At 46.5% G+C, this 17,002-nt stretch overlaps 1 protein-coding gene across 1 annotated transcript in view; it reads left to right on the top strand.

The window, feature by feature from the left end:
- The window catches only part of LOC129529433 (uncharacterized), a 49,702-nt gene that overhangs the window by 11,323 nt on the left and 21,377 nt on the right, over positions 1–17,002 (top strand). Inside the window, exons 3-5 of the mRNA XM_063704711.1 lie at positions 6,525–6,830; positions 6,924–7,134; positions 9,224–9,343. Of these exons, the coding sequence (XP_063560781.1) occupies positions 6,525–6,654 (130 nt within the window). The 3' untranslated portion in view covers positions 6,655–6,830; positions 6,924–7,134; positions 9,224–9,343. The remainder of the gene's footprint in view (positions 1–6,524; positions 6,831–6,923; positions 7,135–9,223; positions 9,344–17,002) is intronic.

Here is a 17,002-nt window from a genome sequence, read left to right on the forward strand (position 1 = left end):
GGGGTCCTTGTCCATTGTGGTTGTCATTGTGCCCTTTGTATCTTGCACATGGTTTGGCACAGAACAGGGCCTGAATAAACACAGGTAGTTGATAAATGTGGGGTAGGGGTAAGTTAGAGAGAAGAGGAGGAAATTGATAATAATAGCATATTCTCTCAATGGCAGGAGACCACGTTGACCACCCGGTTTCCATGACACTTGGGGAGTATGGCTGTGTGCTTGGTATACTTGGCGTCATATGAACTCATTTAATCTTTATAGCAAGTCCTCAAGGGAAGTTCTGTGATGGCCCTCAAGAGGCACAGAGAGGGTAAGCAATTTGCCCAAGGTCACACAGCTAATATGTGATACAGTCAAGATTCTAGGCCCTGAGGCTCTAGTACTATAGAGACTCCTATTAATAGATAACCTACTATGTGTTGGGCATTTTCTCCCTTAATGCGATAAAAACCTTGGGAAAACTGAAGCTCAGGGGGCTGACCCTGCCAAGCCAAACAGCCAGCAAATGGCAGAGCTGTAATTTGCACACAGCTCCGCCTGTTGCCAAAGTCCTGCCCAGTACACAATTAGGGCCCCATAGTGGGGAGAGACTCCGCGGGTTAGGTGACTCCCCCACTGCCACTTACTCAGAGTGGCAAGCAGGTGTCTGCTGAGCCCTGGACCTCTTCCCAGCTCCTTGCTGAGCTTCAGGGCTTATGTCTACGCCTGCTCTTGCTGCTAAGGGAACTATATTTACCTATGGAGGCCAAACTGAGTGGGATAGTGGAAAGAACCTGGGGTCTGGAGCTACATGTTGAGCTCCTACTGCCTCCCCCTCATGGAGCCTCATTTCTTTATCTGGAAAATAGGAAAAATAATAATGACTCCTCAGTATAGAATTTATGAATTTATATCAAGGACCTAGGACTCTGTGGTACACAGAGAATGCTCAAGAAAGGTGTGATATTGTAGCATTTCTCTGCTTAGAACCTTTGATGACGTCTACACACAGCTTGTGAGATTTGACCTTCAATCTCTTCCATCACCTTCCTCCCCTACTCCCACAGAGTTCCAGCTACACTCCTCTTGTTTCTCTGAACAAGCCGGGCCCTTCTGTGCTATGAATTCTCCCATGAAATCATTTTGTCTTTCAACATAGATATATATGTAGATAATCTGCAGAAGGGCATAATCGAGGTGAAGTCATACCTGCTAGTCCCTTTTCAGCCTTGCTTTTTTTCTTTTGCTTGTCTCTTTCCTCTTTATGTATATATCCCTCTCCCATCTCCGTACCCATGTTACAACCGATATATCTCTAGGTGTTCAAGCAATCATAAGCAAAACAGACACGCAGATCATCTTCACACACAAACACACCTGCGCATATCCAGATGCCACTCACATACAGAGAGCTGGACCATTCTTTTACAGAATGGGATTATACGAGGCACCCTTTCTGTGTCTTGCTTTACTCATTCAAACACCACCACCCGTGGGAATCCCTCCAAGTCAGCCTCTGCAGCTCTAATTCATTCTTTTAATGGCAGCATCATTTTTCAAAGTGAGGAACTACTATAATTTCTTCATCCGGTCTTCTATTGACAGACGTTCACTTTATTTCCAATTTTTTTTCCCTCTGCTATAAGCAGTGCTGCAATAAACCTCCTTGTACATACATCCTTCTAACTGGAGATTTTATTTTGATGGAATAGATTCCCAGGAGGGGGATTGCTCAATTGAAGAGCCTATGTATTTTTTATTTTAGTCAATGTTGCCAGATTGCTTTCCAAAAGTGCTGTAACACTTTGCGTTTTCTCCAACAATTCATGAGTGCTTTCCTACTGTTTCCCAGCATCCATTCCAGCAACAGGTGTTAGCATTATTTTTAATTTTTGCCTGTCTAATAGGGGCAAAGTGAAATCTCAGTTAATGTCCTATACAATAGTGAGTTTGTGCATATTGTTGTATGTTTGTTGGCCATTTAGATTTGTACTGTGTCTTGCCTATTTTTATCCTTTGCCTAACTCCAGTTCTCCTTGTTCATTGCTTATCAGTTTGTAACAGCTCTTTGTATATATAGATATTAACATTTTGCTTGATATCTGTGTTGCAAATAGTTTTGTGCTTAAATCTTTTGTTTTTATATCAATGTTGTGAATATCTGTTGCCACAAAAGTAATTTTTATGTAGTAAAATATGTCTTTCTTTAAAAATATGACTCTCTTGGTGTTTTTAAAAATGCTCTGAGATCACCCTTGTCATTTCCTACATTTTCTCCCAAGATATTTATTATTTTAATGTTGGGGGCTGTTAACTCTTTAATCCATCTGGGGTTTATTTATGTGTGTGATTGTAGGAGGAGGTTTCAACTTTCTTACAAAAGCTAGCTGGTTGTGCTGGCATGATTAATAAAACAGTTGCTCCTTTTCCAGCATAATTGAAATACCATCTCTGCCACATATTAAATTCTCATGAATACTTTGATCTAGTTCTGAGCTGTCTGTTCTGTTCCACTGATCTATGTATCGCTTCCTCACCAGCACCATTCAGATTTGATTATAGGGGCCTTAATATGTTCTGATCTCTAATAAGCCACGTTCTTCCCCCATATTCTTCTCTTTCGCAGGATCTGGTTGTTCCCGGCTCTGCATTCTTCTACATGAACTTTGAGCTGGTTTTATTCAATGGTGCCTTATACCACCCCTGCATCCCAGGGCCTGAGATGGGGCCAGACATTCAGCAGGGGGGCAGGAGATGTTTGTTGAATATAGTTGATGCTCTCATACCTCCCCAGTGCCTCCTACCCCCCACCCCCAGGACTATAAGATATTAAATAGTATTCAAACCAAAGTTAATATGAAAGTGTGTACATAGCAGACAAATCTAACTGAATGGAGGAAGCTTCAGAGGCCTTTAAAGCAAAGAGAGAAGTCGCTCCTGTATTCAACACCTATTTATTGAGCACCTACCATATGCTAGACCTTATTCTAGGGCCTGGGGATATAGCAGAGGCCAAGGGAGACAAAAGTTCAATTTCAAGGTGTGATAATGGTAACGTGTTAATTATTTTTTGCTGAGATAATGATATTGTTGTTATGTTTAAAATAAAGAGCCCTCAGCCAAGTGTGGTGGCTCACGCCTGTAATCTCAGCAGTTTGGGAGGCCATAGCAGGAGGATTGCCTGAGCCCAGTAGTTCAAGACCAGCCTGGGCAATACAATGAGACCCCATCTCTACAAAAATTACAAAAAAAAAAAAGATATTAGCTGGGCACGGTAGCGTGTACCTCTAATCCCTGCTACTTGTGAGGCTGAGGCAAGAGGATTTCTTGATCCCAGGAGTTTGAGGCTGCAGTGAGCTGTGATCATGCCACTGCACTCCAGCCTGGGCAGTAGAGTGAGACTCTGTCTCTAAAGAATAAATAAAATAAAATGAAGAGTCTTTACCTTTAGAGATACTTCCTGAAATATTTACTGGTAAAACTATGTAAAGTCTGTAATTTGTTTCTAAATAACCTAAAACTAGGGGGAAATGGATGAAAATATAGATGAAACACAATTGACCTTAAATTGGCAATTATGGAAACTCAGCAATGGGTAAATAGGGATTTATTATACAGGCAAGTATCCCTTAAACAAAAAGTGCTTGGGACCAGAAGTGTTTCAAATTCAGAGTTTTCGGATTTTGGAATATTTACATATCATAATGAGGTATCTTGGGGATGGGATCCAACTCGAAACATGAAATTCATTTATGTTTCATATATACCTTATAGACATAGCCCAAAGGTGTTGTTATGCAATATTTAAAATAATTTTGTGCATGAAACAAAGTTCATGTGTTATGAGGTCAGGTGTGGACTTTTCCACTTGTGGCGTCCTGTTGGTGCTCAAAAAGTTTTGGATTTTGGAACATTTTGGATTTCAGATTTTCAGATCAAGAATGCTCCACATCTACTGTTTTCTCTACTTTTGTCTGTATTGGAAATATTCCATGATAAAAAAAAGTTTTAGAAACGCATACAGAGCTTATTATGTTCCAGGCATTGTTCTAATTGCCTTACGTCCATTCATTCATCACATCTTCAAAACAGCCCTAGGAGGAGGGTATTATCATCCCAGTCTTACAGATGAGAAAAGCGAGGCCCCATGAGATCCAGTCACTTGCCCAGGGTTGGTCTCAGTGAGTGAGTGGCAGAGCTCCCTGGCCCCGTGGCCTTCCTCTCAAACACCATGTTCTACCATCTTTCCCATCTCCCACTTATTCTGGTGAGCCTGCAAATGGACAGCTAAATGAGATGGGATTCTTTTTTTTTTTTTTTTTTAGATGGAGTTTCGCTCTGTTGCCCAGGCTGGAGTGTAGTGGTGCCATCCTGGCTCACTGCAACCTCTGACTCCCGGGTTCAAGTGATTCTCCTGCCTCAGCCTCCCGAGTAGCTGGGACTACAGGCACATGCCACCATGCCCAGCTAATTTTTTGTATTTTGGTAGAGAAGGGGTTTCACCGTGCTAGCCAGGATGATCTCCATCTTCTGACCTTGTGATCCACCTGCCTCGGCCTCCCAAAGTGCTGGGATTACGGGTGTGAGCCACCATACCCGGCCAAGATGGGATTCTTTCATAAAGTAGGAAGGGCTATGAAAGATACAAAAGATTCAAAACAAGGTTATGGGAGAGAGAAAGGCTGGTCGTGGGAGAAGGTGAGACTGAGAGTGAAGAGGTGGTGTCCTCTTTTGGGTGAGTGATCAGAGAAGGCCCCTCCAAGGAGCTGAGACCTGCACAGACATCTGAGAGAGATGTTCAGACAGAGAGGCTGGCCAGTGCTGTCTCTGAGCTAGAACCAGAAAGGATCACAGTGGACAAGGATGAAACCTGTTTGGGCACAGCGGCAGGCCCCAGATCTCACTGCAGGCTGTTATGAGGTGTTTTTAGGTTCAAAAAAAAAGTGAACCAAGCCATCTCAGTAAGATCATAATGATTTATTGGACTTATAAGCTCTATGATCATTTAAATACATTTACCTACATTTTGTGGTGCTAAATTCATCTATAACAGAGGAGTAATTTAATTCTGAAGCCAAATTAACTGCTCTTTGCCTTCTCGCAACGTCACCCACTCTTGATTTTTTTTGCATAACTTAATTCAATTTTTCTGCTCTTGCTACATTTTCTTCAGCTCCTACACATTTTTTGGGAGGTGGTTATAATGTTATTATCTTATTATTAGTCACTAACCGGGAATAATTCACTTTTCCAATTGATCTATGCTGCTTATAAAATGCCATATCAACTGGAAGCACAGTCTGGTTAGTGAGTTCTGAGAGCCAGTTCAGACAGACCACTTTGTGTGACAGGCTTGGCCCAGGCAATGATGACCTCTATGAGCTGAATTTACCTGTGGTCAAACGGTCCCAGTGTTGGAAGAGCATCCACAAGCCAGATTCTCAAGGGTGCGGCGGGGTACCTGATTGTGTCCAACTCATGTTGTGTGCTGAATATTTTACACAGTTCCTGCTAGTTTGCATTTGTCCTAAATAAATTTCTGACAATGTCAAGTTCAATGGATTCTCTAGATAAAACATCCCTGAGCACCATGTTTCCCTTGAAAGGATGCCCGGCTGCATATGCACATTTGTGGTGTAGCCTTCACACAAACACACTTATTTGGGTAAAGTAGAAGTGTGTATGTGGGAACTAATACATCCTTCTGCCATCGTGACTCAAGCCTGAGGAGTGTTAATTGTGGATGAGTGGGGTTTTGGGGCATAAGCAATTGCCTGGTTCACTTTATGGTAGAATCACCCCGAAGCTGTGTATTGGGAGGAGAGAATGAGGACGGAACATTAGGTGAACTAAAAGGAGAGGCTATAAACTGAAGCTTATTCTTTGGGTAAGAGCAAGCCAAACTTATTCATGAATGGGTGTTCCTGGCCTTTGCTTTCCTGCTGTCATCTAATCAGGTTTTCTTGATTCTTGACTAGGTTTTTGGAAGAACTTAGGGATACAGAATCAAAAAGAAAGGAAGAGAAAGAAATGAACAAGAAGCCCTCTATTTAGGATTCAGGAGAAGTTTTTCAGGGTGTTAGAGGAAAGGGTGGGAGAACCATAGGGGTGACGAGGGAGGCAAGAGGGCATAGAAATTTTAAGAGATATCGCTACAGATATCTCCAATCCGTAGAGTAACCTGGTGGGCTTTGCATGTGGCTTTGACCAGTCATTGGCCCTTCTGGGTCTCCTCATCTCCCCATCTCTCAGAACTTGGACCCCAGGAAGCCAAAGGGCCTTTCTAGTGCTCACATTCAGATGTCAAATGGCATCCTCAAACTATGCTCGGTCCAGGACTCTGGAGAGATCTGGATTCCTATTGACTCAGAAAATTACTCAGTATTATTTTATCTGGTGTAAGCCACATCCCTCTTCTGTGCCTTGATTACTCTATTGGCTCATCAAGGACACTGAAATAAACACAGGGGACTCACAACGTGATATTCATGAAGTTGGGTTTCTTTTTTTCTTTTTTTGAGACAGAATCTTGCTTTGTCTCCCAGACTGGAGTGCAGCGGCGAGGTCATGGCTCACTGCAGCCTCAACCTTCTAGTGTCAAGTGGATCCTCCCTTCTCAACCTACCAACTAGCTGGAACTACAGGCACATGCCACCACGCTCGGCTCATTTTTAATTTTTTTTTTTTTTTTTTTTTGTAGAGACAGAGTTTTGCCATGTTGCCCAGGCTGGTCTCAAACTCCTGGGCTCAGGCTATCCTCCCACTTCGGCCTCTTGAACTGCTGGGATTATAGGCATGAGCCACCCCGCTCAAACCAAAGTTCTTTTAATAAAGGAATTCCGCAGTGCAGGGTAGACAGCTTCCTTCTATCTCTCATATGTAAACTACCTCCTTTTCTTGCTCTCCTTTTCCCCTGACCCATTGTCTCCTTCTCTCCTCCTCAGGAGGCTGGATGGGGACACATACCATGAGTGACATCTTACCAGAGGGTGGCCATGAACTTCATCATGTTCCACAACTGTTAATGACCACTGGTGCTGGCCCTGCTGCTCTCTGAACTCCTCTCTATGGAACTGTGCCCCTTCTCTGGGAAGAGTCCTTGAAGCTCTACTGAGAATGAAACCTCATGAGTTCTTTCAGCTCATGTCAATCTTGGTATTTTCCCAACATGTTCAGATTCTGGCTTGGAGGTGCTATCTGTTGTTGACTTTGGACATAAACGAAGCTGTTATTTGCCTCTTTTGGTTTGTTATTTGGGATTTGTTCTTTAAGATTCCCAACCCCTATCGTATGATGATAGGTGCTGGAACCAGACTGGTTGGGTTCAAATTTTTGCTGTCGCTAACTTGCTTTGTGAACACATGTCAGTTACTGAATCTCCCCGTGCCTTAGTTTTTTAAATATGTAAACAGGGAGTTCTCATAGTACCCGTGGGTCTTAGTCAGTTATTGCTATAGAACAAACCACCCCCAGACTTAGTAACATCAACAACAACTATTGTTTTTTTCATTCATGCATCTGGAGAGAGGCTGGGGAGGAGGAGGCTTGGGTTTGGCTTATCTAGGTGGGGCTTGCTAGGCTTGGCTCTGAACTGTGGATTAAACACAGGTCTTCTCCATTTTTCTTTCATCTTCTTTGGGCCACCGGCTACATAAGGCATGTTCTGATGGTAAAGAGGAGAATTAAAGGGGAAGTCCTATTGGCCAAAGCTGATCAATGGGAGAGAGAAGGGTACGCCCCTAGGGAGAGACAGAGGGGAGTGAATTTTTGTTGAACAATTATCCTAATTATCACATTGTTGTGATAGTTAAATGATTTAATAACTTTAACAGGCTAATAACGGTACCTGGCATGGAGTAAGTATTCAATAAATAACAAACATTGGTAGTGATAATATCAGTACTAGTGGTAATATTAATATTGGCATTTTTAGTAGTATATGCACACCTCAGGTACTCTTTTCAAAATATACATTCACACTAAAGTGTAAATGTCTGCTGGTATAACACAGACCTCAAATGTGTATGTTTAACAGGAGCAGTTAAGCCAGAGGTGAATGCATAAAGGTAGATTTTTGAGACTCAGTAAAATCTAATGATGAAGAAAGGGGGTTCTGGAGTAAGTCAAATTTGGATCAAAATGCAAACTCTGCCACTTATTTTGCTGAGTGACCATGGGCCAGTTTCTCACCCTCTCAGTGCCTCATAGGGTAGTGTGAATTTGATAAGCTCTTGTAAGCAAAGCAAGCACCTGGCCCACAGCAAAGTCAATAAACACCCATGGGTAAAAAGGTCAGGAGTGGAGGGAGGAGGCAGCAGAAGCCTCTCATAGAACCCCACACCTTGCCAGAAGGTGGTGAGCTCACCTCTATCCATGGGTCTTTCCAGTAAAGGTTCATTAAGCACCTACTATGAGCAGGCATATGCTATGGAACCACAGATTCACTTCTGCTCAATCCACTCATTTCCACAGTTAACTTGCCTCGTAGTTAATCTAGTGGCACGTGAGTTTCGCTGGATCTTAGATATGGTTATCAAAATTAAAATTAAAATGGCCACATGAGGGTTCTGTGGCAAAGCAAGTTTAAGAACCTGCACTAAACAGCCAAACAGGTTCTATGGCTGCTTGACTTCAAGCCTTGCCTAGGCTCCTGTGCCTGAGACTCTCCCAGAGAGTGATGTAGAAGGCAGGCTTCCAGACTTAAGTGACCACAGAACCCCAAAAACTGGAACCTGGCTTTGGGAAACAGTGCTATAATTTCTTAGCATCTCTCCACCCCCATCCCTCCTTGCACTGTCAGCTGCTGGCATTCCTTCCCACCTTGCTGGTCCCCACAGCTCCATTCCTGGTCTCTCCCCTCCCTCAGGAAGTGCAGTAAGCTTTCCCAAGTTTGCATCCTTCACCCGGGTGGCACACTGTCCCCCACACAGGATGAGGTGCTCTGTGCCTGCTATTTTCTGGTTTCTTTCTGTGGGATGTCTTCTTCCGCCCCTGCCTAGTGAATCCTGTTCATCCTCCATGCCTCTGCCCCTGCAGGCAGCCTCCTGCTGTCCTGGTCTGGGATCAAAGCCCCTTTTCAGATCCTCTTGGCCTCCACAGTGTCGCTGTCTCATACCTAATTACTGGTTGGCACCTGTGAGCTTCCTGCTGTCTCCTTCCCCTCCTATTTTGAGTGCTTCGAGGTGGGGGCAGCAGTGCATCCCCGTGGTTAAGCTTTCTTTCTTTTCTTTTTTTTTTTTGACAGAATCTGGCTCTGTTGCCCATGCTGGAGTGCAGTGGTGTGATCTCGGCTCACTACAACCTCCATCTCCAGGATTCAAGCAATTCTCCTGCCTCTCAGCCTCCTGAGTAGCTGGGATTACAGGTGTGTGCCACCATGCCCGGCTAATTTTTTTGTACTTTTAGTAGAGACGGGGTTTCACCATGTTGGTCAGCCTGGTTTCGAACTCCTGACCTCGTGATCCGCCCGCCTCGGCCTCCCAAAGTGCTGAGATTACAGGTATGAGCCACTGCACCTGGCCAACCCCATGGTTAAGCTTACATGACTGCAAGGGGCTTTAGATCCTGTGTGACTCTGGGCACCTGCCTGTGCTTCAGTGTCCTGCTCTGTGAAATGGGAATAACAATTGTAGCACCTCATAGGATGCCATGCGGAGGGAGAAGCAGCCTTTCCCTCCATTTTCTGCTTTCCTTATGTGGGGAGGTGGCAGAATGAAATGGAATGGGCTCAGACCGGGAGCCCGTGTTTGAATGCCGCTGTGAGACAAAGGGCGAGTGACTTCACCTGCTGAAACCTCCGCTTCCTTCTCTGAATGACAGAATGCCTCCATTTCTATTTCTATTGCATGGGGTTGAATTAATAATCTGAGGCTATGCATCTATAGGAGCTGACAGAGTAGGTGCTTAATAAATATTTGTAAAGAAAATATAGACTTGCACTCAGCACCACAGACCTGTGACATGCAACCCACTGGGCTCCCTGAAAGCCTGAGTGGGGAGGCATTTAGAAGGCAGGTGAGTCTATTGCTTCATTTCACAGATGAGAAAACTGATGCTCAGAGACAGTCGGAACTCACCTAAGGGCACACAGCAAGTAGGGGTTAGTAGATCTTAGATAAGAGCCCAGGTCTTCCTGACTTTCAGTCCAGGGAGATTTTGGACTCTCTAGATGGGCCTCAAGACATCTTGGGTTTGGAGAGCATGTGGGGATAGTAAACCACAAAAAAGGCCAGGCACAGTGGCTCATGCCTGCAATCCCAGCACTTTGGGAGGCTGAGGCAGGAGGATCACTTGAGCCAGGAGTTGGAGGCCAGCTTAGGCAACAAAGTGAGACCCCCATCTCTACAAGACAAAAATGAAAAAAAAATTAGCTGAGTGAGGTAGTGTGTGCATGTAGTCCCAGCTACCCGAGAGGCTGAGGCAGGAGGATCCCTTGAGCCCAGGGATATGAGGCTGTAGTGAGCTATGGTTGCACCACTGCAATCCAGCCTGGGCAACATAGCGAGATCTTGTTTCAATCAATTATTCAATCAATGGATAAAACCACACAGATATCAAAAGAATGGGAGTATAACTATTTCTGACAATGCCTTACACTAACTGGCTTTAGTTTTAAAATGGTCAAATACATTCTTTTTTCCTTTTGAGACAGGGTCTCACTCTGTCACCCAGGCTGGAGTGCAATGGTGTGATCATAGCTCATTGCAGCCTCAACTTCCCAGGTTCAAGTGATCCTCCCACCTAAGCCTCCCAAGTAGCTAGGACTGCAGGCATGCACCACTACACCTGGCTAATTTATTTTTTTTTTTGTAGAGATGGGGGTCTTGCTAATGCTGCCCAGGTTGGTCTCGAACTCCTGGCCTCAAGTGATCCTCCTGCCTCGGCCTCGCAAAGTGCTGAAATTACAGGTGTGAGCCACCATGCCTGGCCTAATTTCTTCAATGTTCCAATTGTCTTGAGATCTGCAGTCTCCCCTTTGCTTCCAGTTTAGCCTGAGCATGATTTGAGGGTCACTTGCCTCCAGATGCAAGCGTCCGGCAGGCACCCCCTACTCTGTGGCACAGTCCAGTGCGGACAGCTCTTCTGGGCTTGGGCCTGCCCCTCTTGGCCAGGTGTGGTGGTGAAGGGAGGTGGAGACAAGCCACATTCCCTGGGCCCTTCCCTGGATGGGACACAATGCTCTGTGCTTGCCCCCCACCAGCTAGAGGTTAAGGAGGCTCCCTTGGGGTCTGAGTCCCAGGATCACCATGCACCAAGTCATATGACTTTGGGAAAGCCACCTGCTCCCAGGCCTCAGTTTGCTCATCTGTAAAATGGAAGGGATGCTGGCATTTCCATCAGCAGTGTTGCAGGGATAGGATAGAAGAAGATAAGCATTTGGGGCACTTAGCAGAGCACATGGTAATCACAGTCATCAGTATTGTTTCCTTTAATTGCAACTCCTAAAATCAGGGATCCAAGGGACCTCAAAGACACACCCAAGGTCTTTGGCCTCAAACTGGGAACGGTTGTGTTACCCCTTTCTCTCACTCTCGTGGGCCCCCTGGCTCATCTCCATGCTGGGGCATTCTCTGGGCATCGCGAAGGGCACGACATTACTCCCTGGCATTTGCAAAGTTGTTTGGCATGGGTGCGGCATTTCACTGTGTACAAGCCCCTTCCTCTGCCCAGTCCATACCTACCCCTCACGTACCTCTAGCGCTTTACAGTTTATATGTCATACAGCATCTGCTGGGCTTAGGATGCGGACCCATGGTTTACAGAGCACACGGAGGCCCGGAGAGCCACAGGGAGCCCGGGGAGCCATGCGGGCCCCAGGCTTTGCCTCTGGGCGGCCCCACGGGTGGTGGTGCGATTCTGGCTCGGCTCCAGTCCCCTCAGGCTCTACCTTCTTGTGCTCCCTCTGTGTCCTGCGGAAGATGAAGTTTTCCTGAACGAGGCTCGGGAATGCTGCCACTGTTCAATGAGCTAATGGTGAAATTGGAAACTCAAGGGCTGGAGGCAGAGAGAGAAAAAAAAAGACAAGCTTTGATTCACGGGCAGGAGAATGAGTGAATGGGGAAAATTCATCCTGCGGTCATCAGAGGAAATGCCTGGGTGGCACGTCCCTCGTCCTTCGAGCAAAGTCTCTCCTGGAGAGGGGAAGGTCATGCAGGTGGCAAGCTCAGTGGCCGGCGGCGGCTGAAGCTGGGACAGGGAGGCGAAGGAGTGGGCTTGGGGCAGACAGACCTGGGCTCCAATCCCAGCGCTGCTGCAATAGCCACCGTGCCACCCTCACCTGGGAAGCAGGGTGATGGTGGGTGTTACCTCAGGGGTCCCCTAAGCAGAGTAAGTTAGCTGGTAGAAGATGGGCACAAAATAGATGCTCACAAAATAAAAACCCCTGGAAGCTTCTCTAGTAGGCCAAAGTGGAGACAATGCACTGTCTCTTTCGAAGAGAGGTTAAAATCTGTCAGCTGCCTCCACTGGTCCTGAGTGAGTGATTGAGCCATTTCGACAGCCTCGGGTCTGATTTCTGGTGTTGGGGTAGTCAGCTGGAGTCATGACAAGGTTTCTAGAGGTAATCACTCACATTACATTTAGAATGAGCCGCTGGGCCCACGAGATGAGCCACTGGGCCCAAGAGAGAGAGGGAAAGGGTAACACAACGATTCCTAGTTTGAGGTCAAACACCCTGGGTATGTCTTTGACGTCCCTTGGATCCCTGATTTTAGGAGTTGCAATTAAAGGAAACAATACTGGTGACTGTAATTACCATGTGCTCCGCTTTGGTTTTAAAATGGTCGGATACATTCTTTTTTCCTTTCGAGACAGGGTCTCACTCTGTCACCCAGGCTGGAGTGCAATGGTGTGATCATAGCTCACTGCAGCCTCAACCTCCCAGGCTCAAGCGATCCTCCCACCTCAGCCTCCCAAGTAGCCAGGACTACAGGCATGCACCACTATCCCTGGCTAATTTATTTTTATTTTTGTAGAGATGGGGGTCTTGCTAATGCTGCCCAGGTTGGTCTCGAACTCCTGGCCTCAAGTGATCCTCCTGCCTCGGCCTCACAATGCTTCATCTCCTTCTATCCTATCCCTGCAACACTGCTGACAGAAATGCCAGCATCGCTTCCATTTGACAGGTGAGCAAACTGAGGCCTGGGAGCAGTTGGCTTTCCCAAGGTCACATGGCTTAAGGCACAGTGATCCCGGGACTCAGACCTGAAGGGAGCTCCCTTAGCCTCTAGGTAATCACACACATGTCTAGCAGGTCACCACAGGCATTCTCACATGGTCTTTTTCATTTCTTCACATGGACTCATTGAGCTGGGTGTTATGATCGCTGCAGGTGACGACGCAGGGATCTGTGGGACAGAGACTTGTCCCGGGTCACACGGCTTGCAGATGACAACACTTGGCCTCCAGTCTGGAGCTCCTGCCTCCAGCTCCTCGGTGCCTTCTCATACTCCATCTTAATTTGGGAGGAAATGGAATCACCTGGGAGAAGGGGAGGAATGAAATTAGAATGTTAGCAGGAGAATGTTGTTGTGCCTTGAACAGTTTTAGAATTTCCTCCCAGATCCTTCAGACCGGTGAACTCACCTGCAAACACACTTTGTGATAGGAAGGCAATAGGCTGCAGCGAGAAAGTCTCCAACTCAGCCGTTTTTTTGTTTAAACTTCAGGTTCCCAAATTAATAGAGGCTTCCTCTGTGTGCTAGGAGGATGCCAAGCAAGCTTCCCAGCCTGGAACTGGGAGATAATAGTAATTAATGGAGCCAGTTTGTGTGAGGAACCTCAGCTTGTGAGGTAAACAGGAAAAGATTCTGTTCTGTTTTATTGTTTTTTTCTAATAACTGCTCCCCTGTGCTCTGCTGAGCTTCATTTTTCTTGCTGGGTAGCTGGTTTCCTCTAGGACACTTCATTCTATAACTTTCCAGTCACTTTTAGTTATTAAAAATAACAATCTCATTTTGGTTACTAAGACTCAATCCTGTTCATTTTGAAATGGCAATCTCATATGAAACTGGGAGCTTCCCTCTGGGGTATGTGTGTGTGCCTGTGCCTGTGTGGGCATGTTCATATGTGTATGTGTGCCCGTATGTGTGGGTAGTGTGTGCATGTACATGTGTGCATGCATATGTGTGTCCATGTGTGTGCATGTGTGTGTGGACATGTACATATGTGTATGTGTGCCTGTGCATGTGTGGGCAGTGTGTGCATGTACATGTGTGCATGCATGCGTGTGTGTGTGCATGTGTGCGTATGGGCATGTACGTATGCGTATGTGTACATATGTTTGTGTGGGCGCATGTGCATGTACATGTGTGCATGCATGTGTGCATGTGTATGTGTGTGTACATATGTGTATGTGTGCATGTGCTTGTGTAGGCAGTGTGTGCTTAGGTGTATGCATGTGTGAGCAGTGTAAGCATGTATACGTGTGCATGCATGTGCGGTTCTTGGGATCTTGGAAAACGCAGCTCTGGCTCAAATTCTCCCTTTTTATCCCAATTATCTGAGGCAAGTGGGACAGTTCTGGCTCCCAGAGCCCCTGATCTTGATAGCAAGGTGGACCTTGGCTTAAGTCCATACCACCTACTGTGATGTCCACCCAAGTCACAGGAAACCTGTGAGTCCTTGCTACACCAGACAGCGGCCACCCTCGTCTCTGCCCTGCCATCTCCACTGTTGCTTTCTCCATGCACCATGGGGTTGTTGAAACCTGGTGGCTCAAGGTGCATTGCAGGCTTAATGGCTCAGAGTGGTTGGAGACATGCTCATGGTGCCTGACCTGGGGAGGGGCAGGTGAGATTAGGTGTCGGGCGCTCCTGGGCTCATAGAAAGACAGCGGGGCACTCTGCCTGCTTCCCTCAACACCTCTCTTGCATCTCTCCCTGGTAAATGCTGCCCTATCGTTTGGTGTATCTTGTCACTGGACCTATAGAAAATCCTAGGACTCCAAGAATGACACCTTCTTTGAGATGGCTCTGGAGGATTTAGTAACTTTGTTCTTCCCAGTGAAATTTTGGAGCCCCTTCAGAGCCCTTTAAGAGGGAAGCTGGGGTAGGAGGAGCCCCCAGGACCTCCTGGCATCCTGTTACACGCAGTCCTATTCACAGAGCCCCCGGACAGTGCCTTCTCAGGACAGTCACAGCAGGTTTCATTATCCTCATTTTACAGATGAGGAAACGAAGGCTCAGACACAAAAGAACTTGTCCAAGTTTACATGGGCAGCTAGTGGCAGAATCGGGATTTGGATCTGGGTCTGCTTGTCTTCAGAGACCCAGGAGTCACGGATGTTTGTTATTTAGGGTCACCCAGAGTCTATTCCTCCTCCTTCTGGTTCCAGCACCCTAATGTCTTTTAGAGCCATCGCTTCTTCCTCATCGGGTGCAGTCTTGGGGCCCAGTCCATTAAGGCTTCCTGCCCTCCCTTAGACACTGACCCAAACTGAGCTCATCAGACCCTCTGTCCTGGACCCTGAGCCAGGAACAGACAGCAACAGGGACAAGCACCCCATCCCCAAAGAGAGAGAAGCAAACAGCAAAGAGCAGTCATTCCAGCCCTGGACCGACAAGGCCATCGAGTAGCTCCAGCTTCCCAGGCTTGGGAGCTGCTGCAGTTCCTGCCCATTTTCAGGTCCTGGTTTTCAGATCCCACGCGGTGGACTAGCCAATATCCTCCAAATAAACCCCCCCACCCCTATTTTATCTATCTATCTATCTATCTATCTATCTATCTATCTATCTATCTATTTATTTATTTATTTATAGATGGGAAGTTTTGCTCTATTACCCAGGCTGGAGTGCAGTGACGTGATCATAGCTCACTCCTACCTCAAACTCCTGGGCTCAAGCAATCTTCCTGCCTCAGCCCTCCTGAGTAGCTGGGACTACAAGCATGCACCACCATAGCCAGCTAATTAAAAAACTTTTTTTTTTTTTATGTTGCCCAGGCTGGTCTTGAATTCCTGGCCTCAAGTGATCCTCCCACCTCGGCCTCCCAAATTGTTGGGATTACAGGTGTGAGCCACCGCACCCGGCCTCCCCATTTTATTTGCTTTAGTCAGCCACAGTTGGTTTCCATTGTTTGTAATCAAATAATCCTCTCTGGTACCCTAAGCATGGTGTTGGGGGACCCTGCTCTTTGCCTGCTGGGAACCCCTTTGTTCTCTGTGTATTGATGAATTATGACATTTAAGGCACTTAGAACAGGGCCTGGCTCTCAACAAATGACTCTGCCATTCTTATTACTGTTCTCGTCTTGGGCTCCAGTTCACGTCGGGGTCCAGGCTGGGGTGTGTGGCCAGGTCTGGCCCTCCCAGGCCTTGGGGCTGTTGGGATCCCCATGAAGCCTGAGCTGACAGGTCTTGGTTCGGTTCCTACCAGGCAGATGCTCGTGCGGCGTCAGATGGGCGCTCACCACAGCTGGCATTAATTGACCATGTGACCAGCTGGCAGCTGCTGCCTGTGCTGTGTTCCAGGGGCCCCAGCCAGGAAGGGCTGGACTCGCCATCCTCCCCAACTGGTGTTATGAAGTATGACGATCGTTACCGTTCTGAGCACCTACTATGTGCCCAGCCCTTTAATGATAGTAAGGGCAATCCTAATCATAAAAGCCACAGCATCAAACATTGTCATTGTTTGTTTTTCCCAGCATTCTTATGGGGAGGCTTGTGCCCATTTTATGGACGAGTAAATTGAGGCCGAGGGACGTTGCTGGGAAAACATGGAAGGTGCTTGGGTTCAACTTTGTGTCTCAACTTCAGCAGTGGCACTGGCTGGTTTCTTTAGATTTACTTCAAGGTAAACACGAAAGTATTTGATTTTCCAAGACAGCACAGCTTGATCGACATGAGAAACACACACAGTCCTCCTATTAATATGGCTTTGATGGTGCTCTTTACAAAATATTCCTGACTCTATTATATTACAGGGCCTTCACCTCCTCCTCCCTGTGTCATGTCTAGATCCTTGGGGACAAATGGGAACATCCTCACGCATGCTGGCTACACATCAATAACTCCCAGATTTCTGGT

This window comes from Gorilla gorilla, chromosome 23 (assembly GCF_029281585.2).
Source record: "Gorilla gorilla gorilla isolate KB3781 chromosome 23, NHGRI_mGorGor1-v2.1_pri, whole genome shotgun sequence".
Lineage (NCBI taxonomy): Eukaryota > Metazoa > Chordata > Mammalia > Primates > Hominidae > Gorilla > Gorilla gorilla.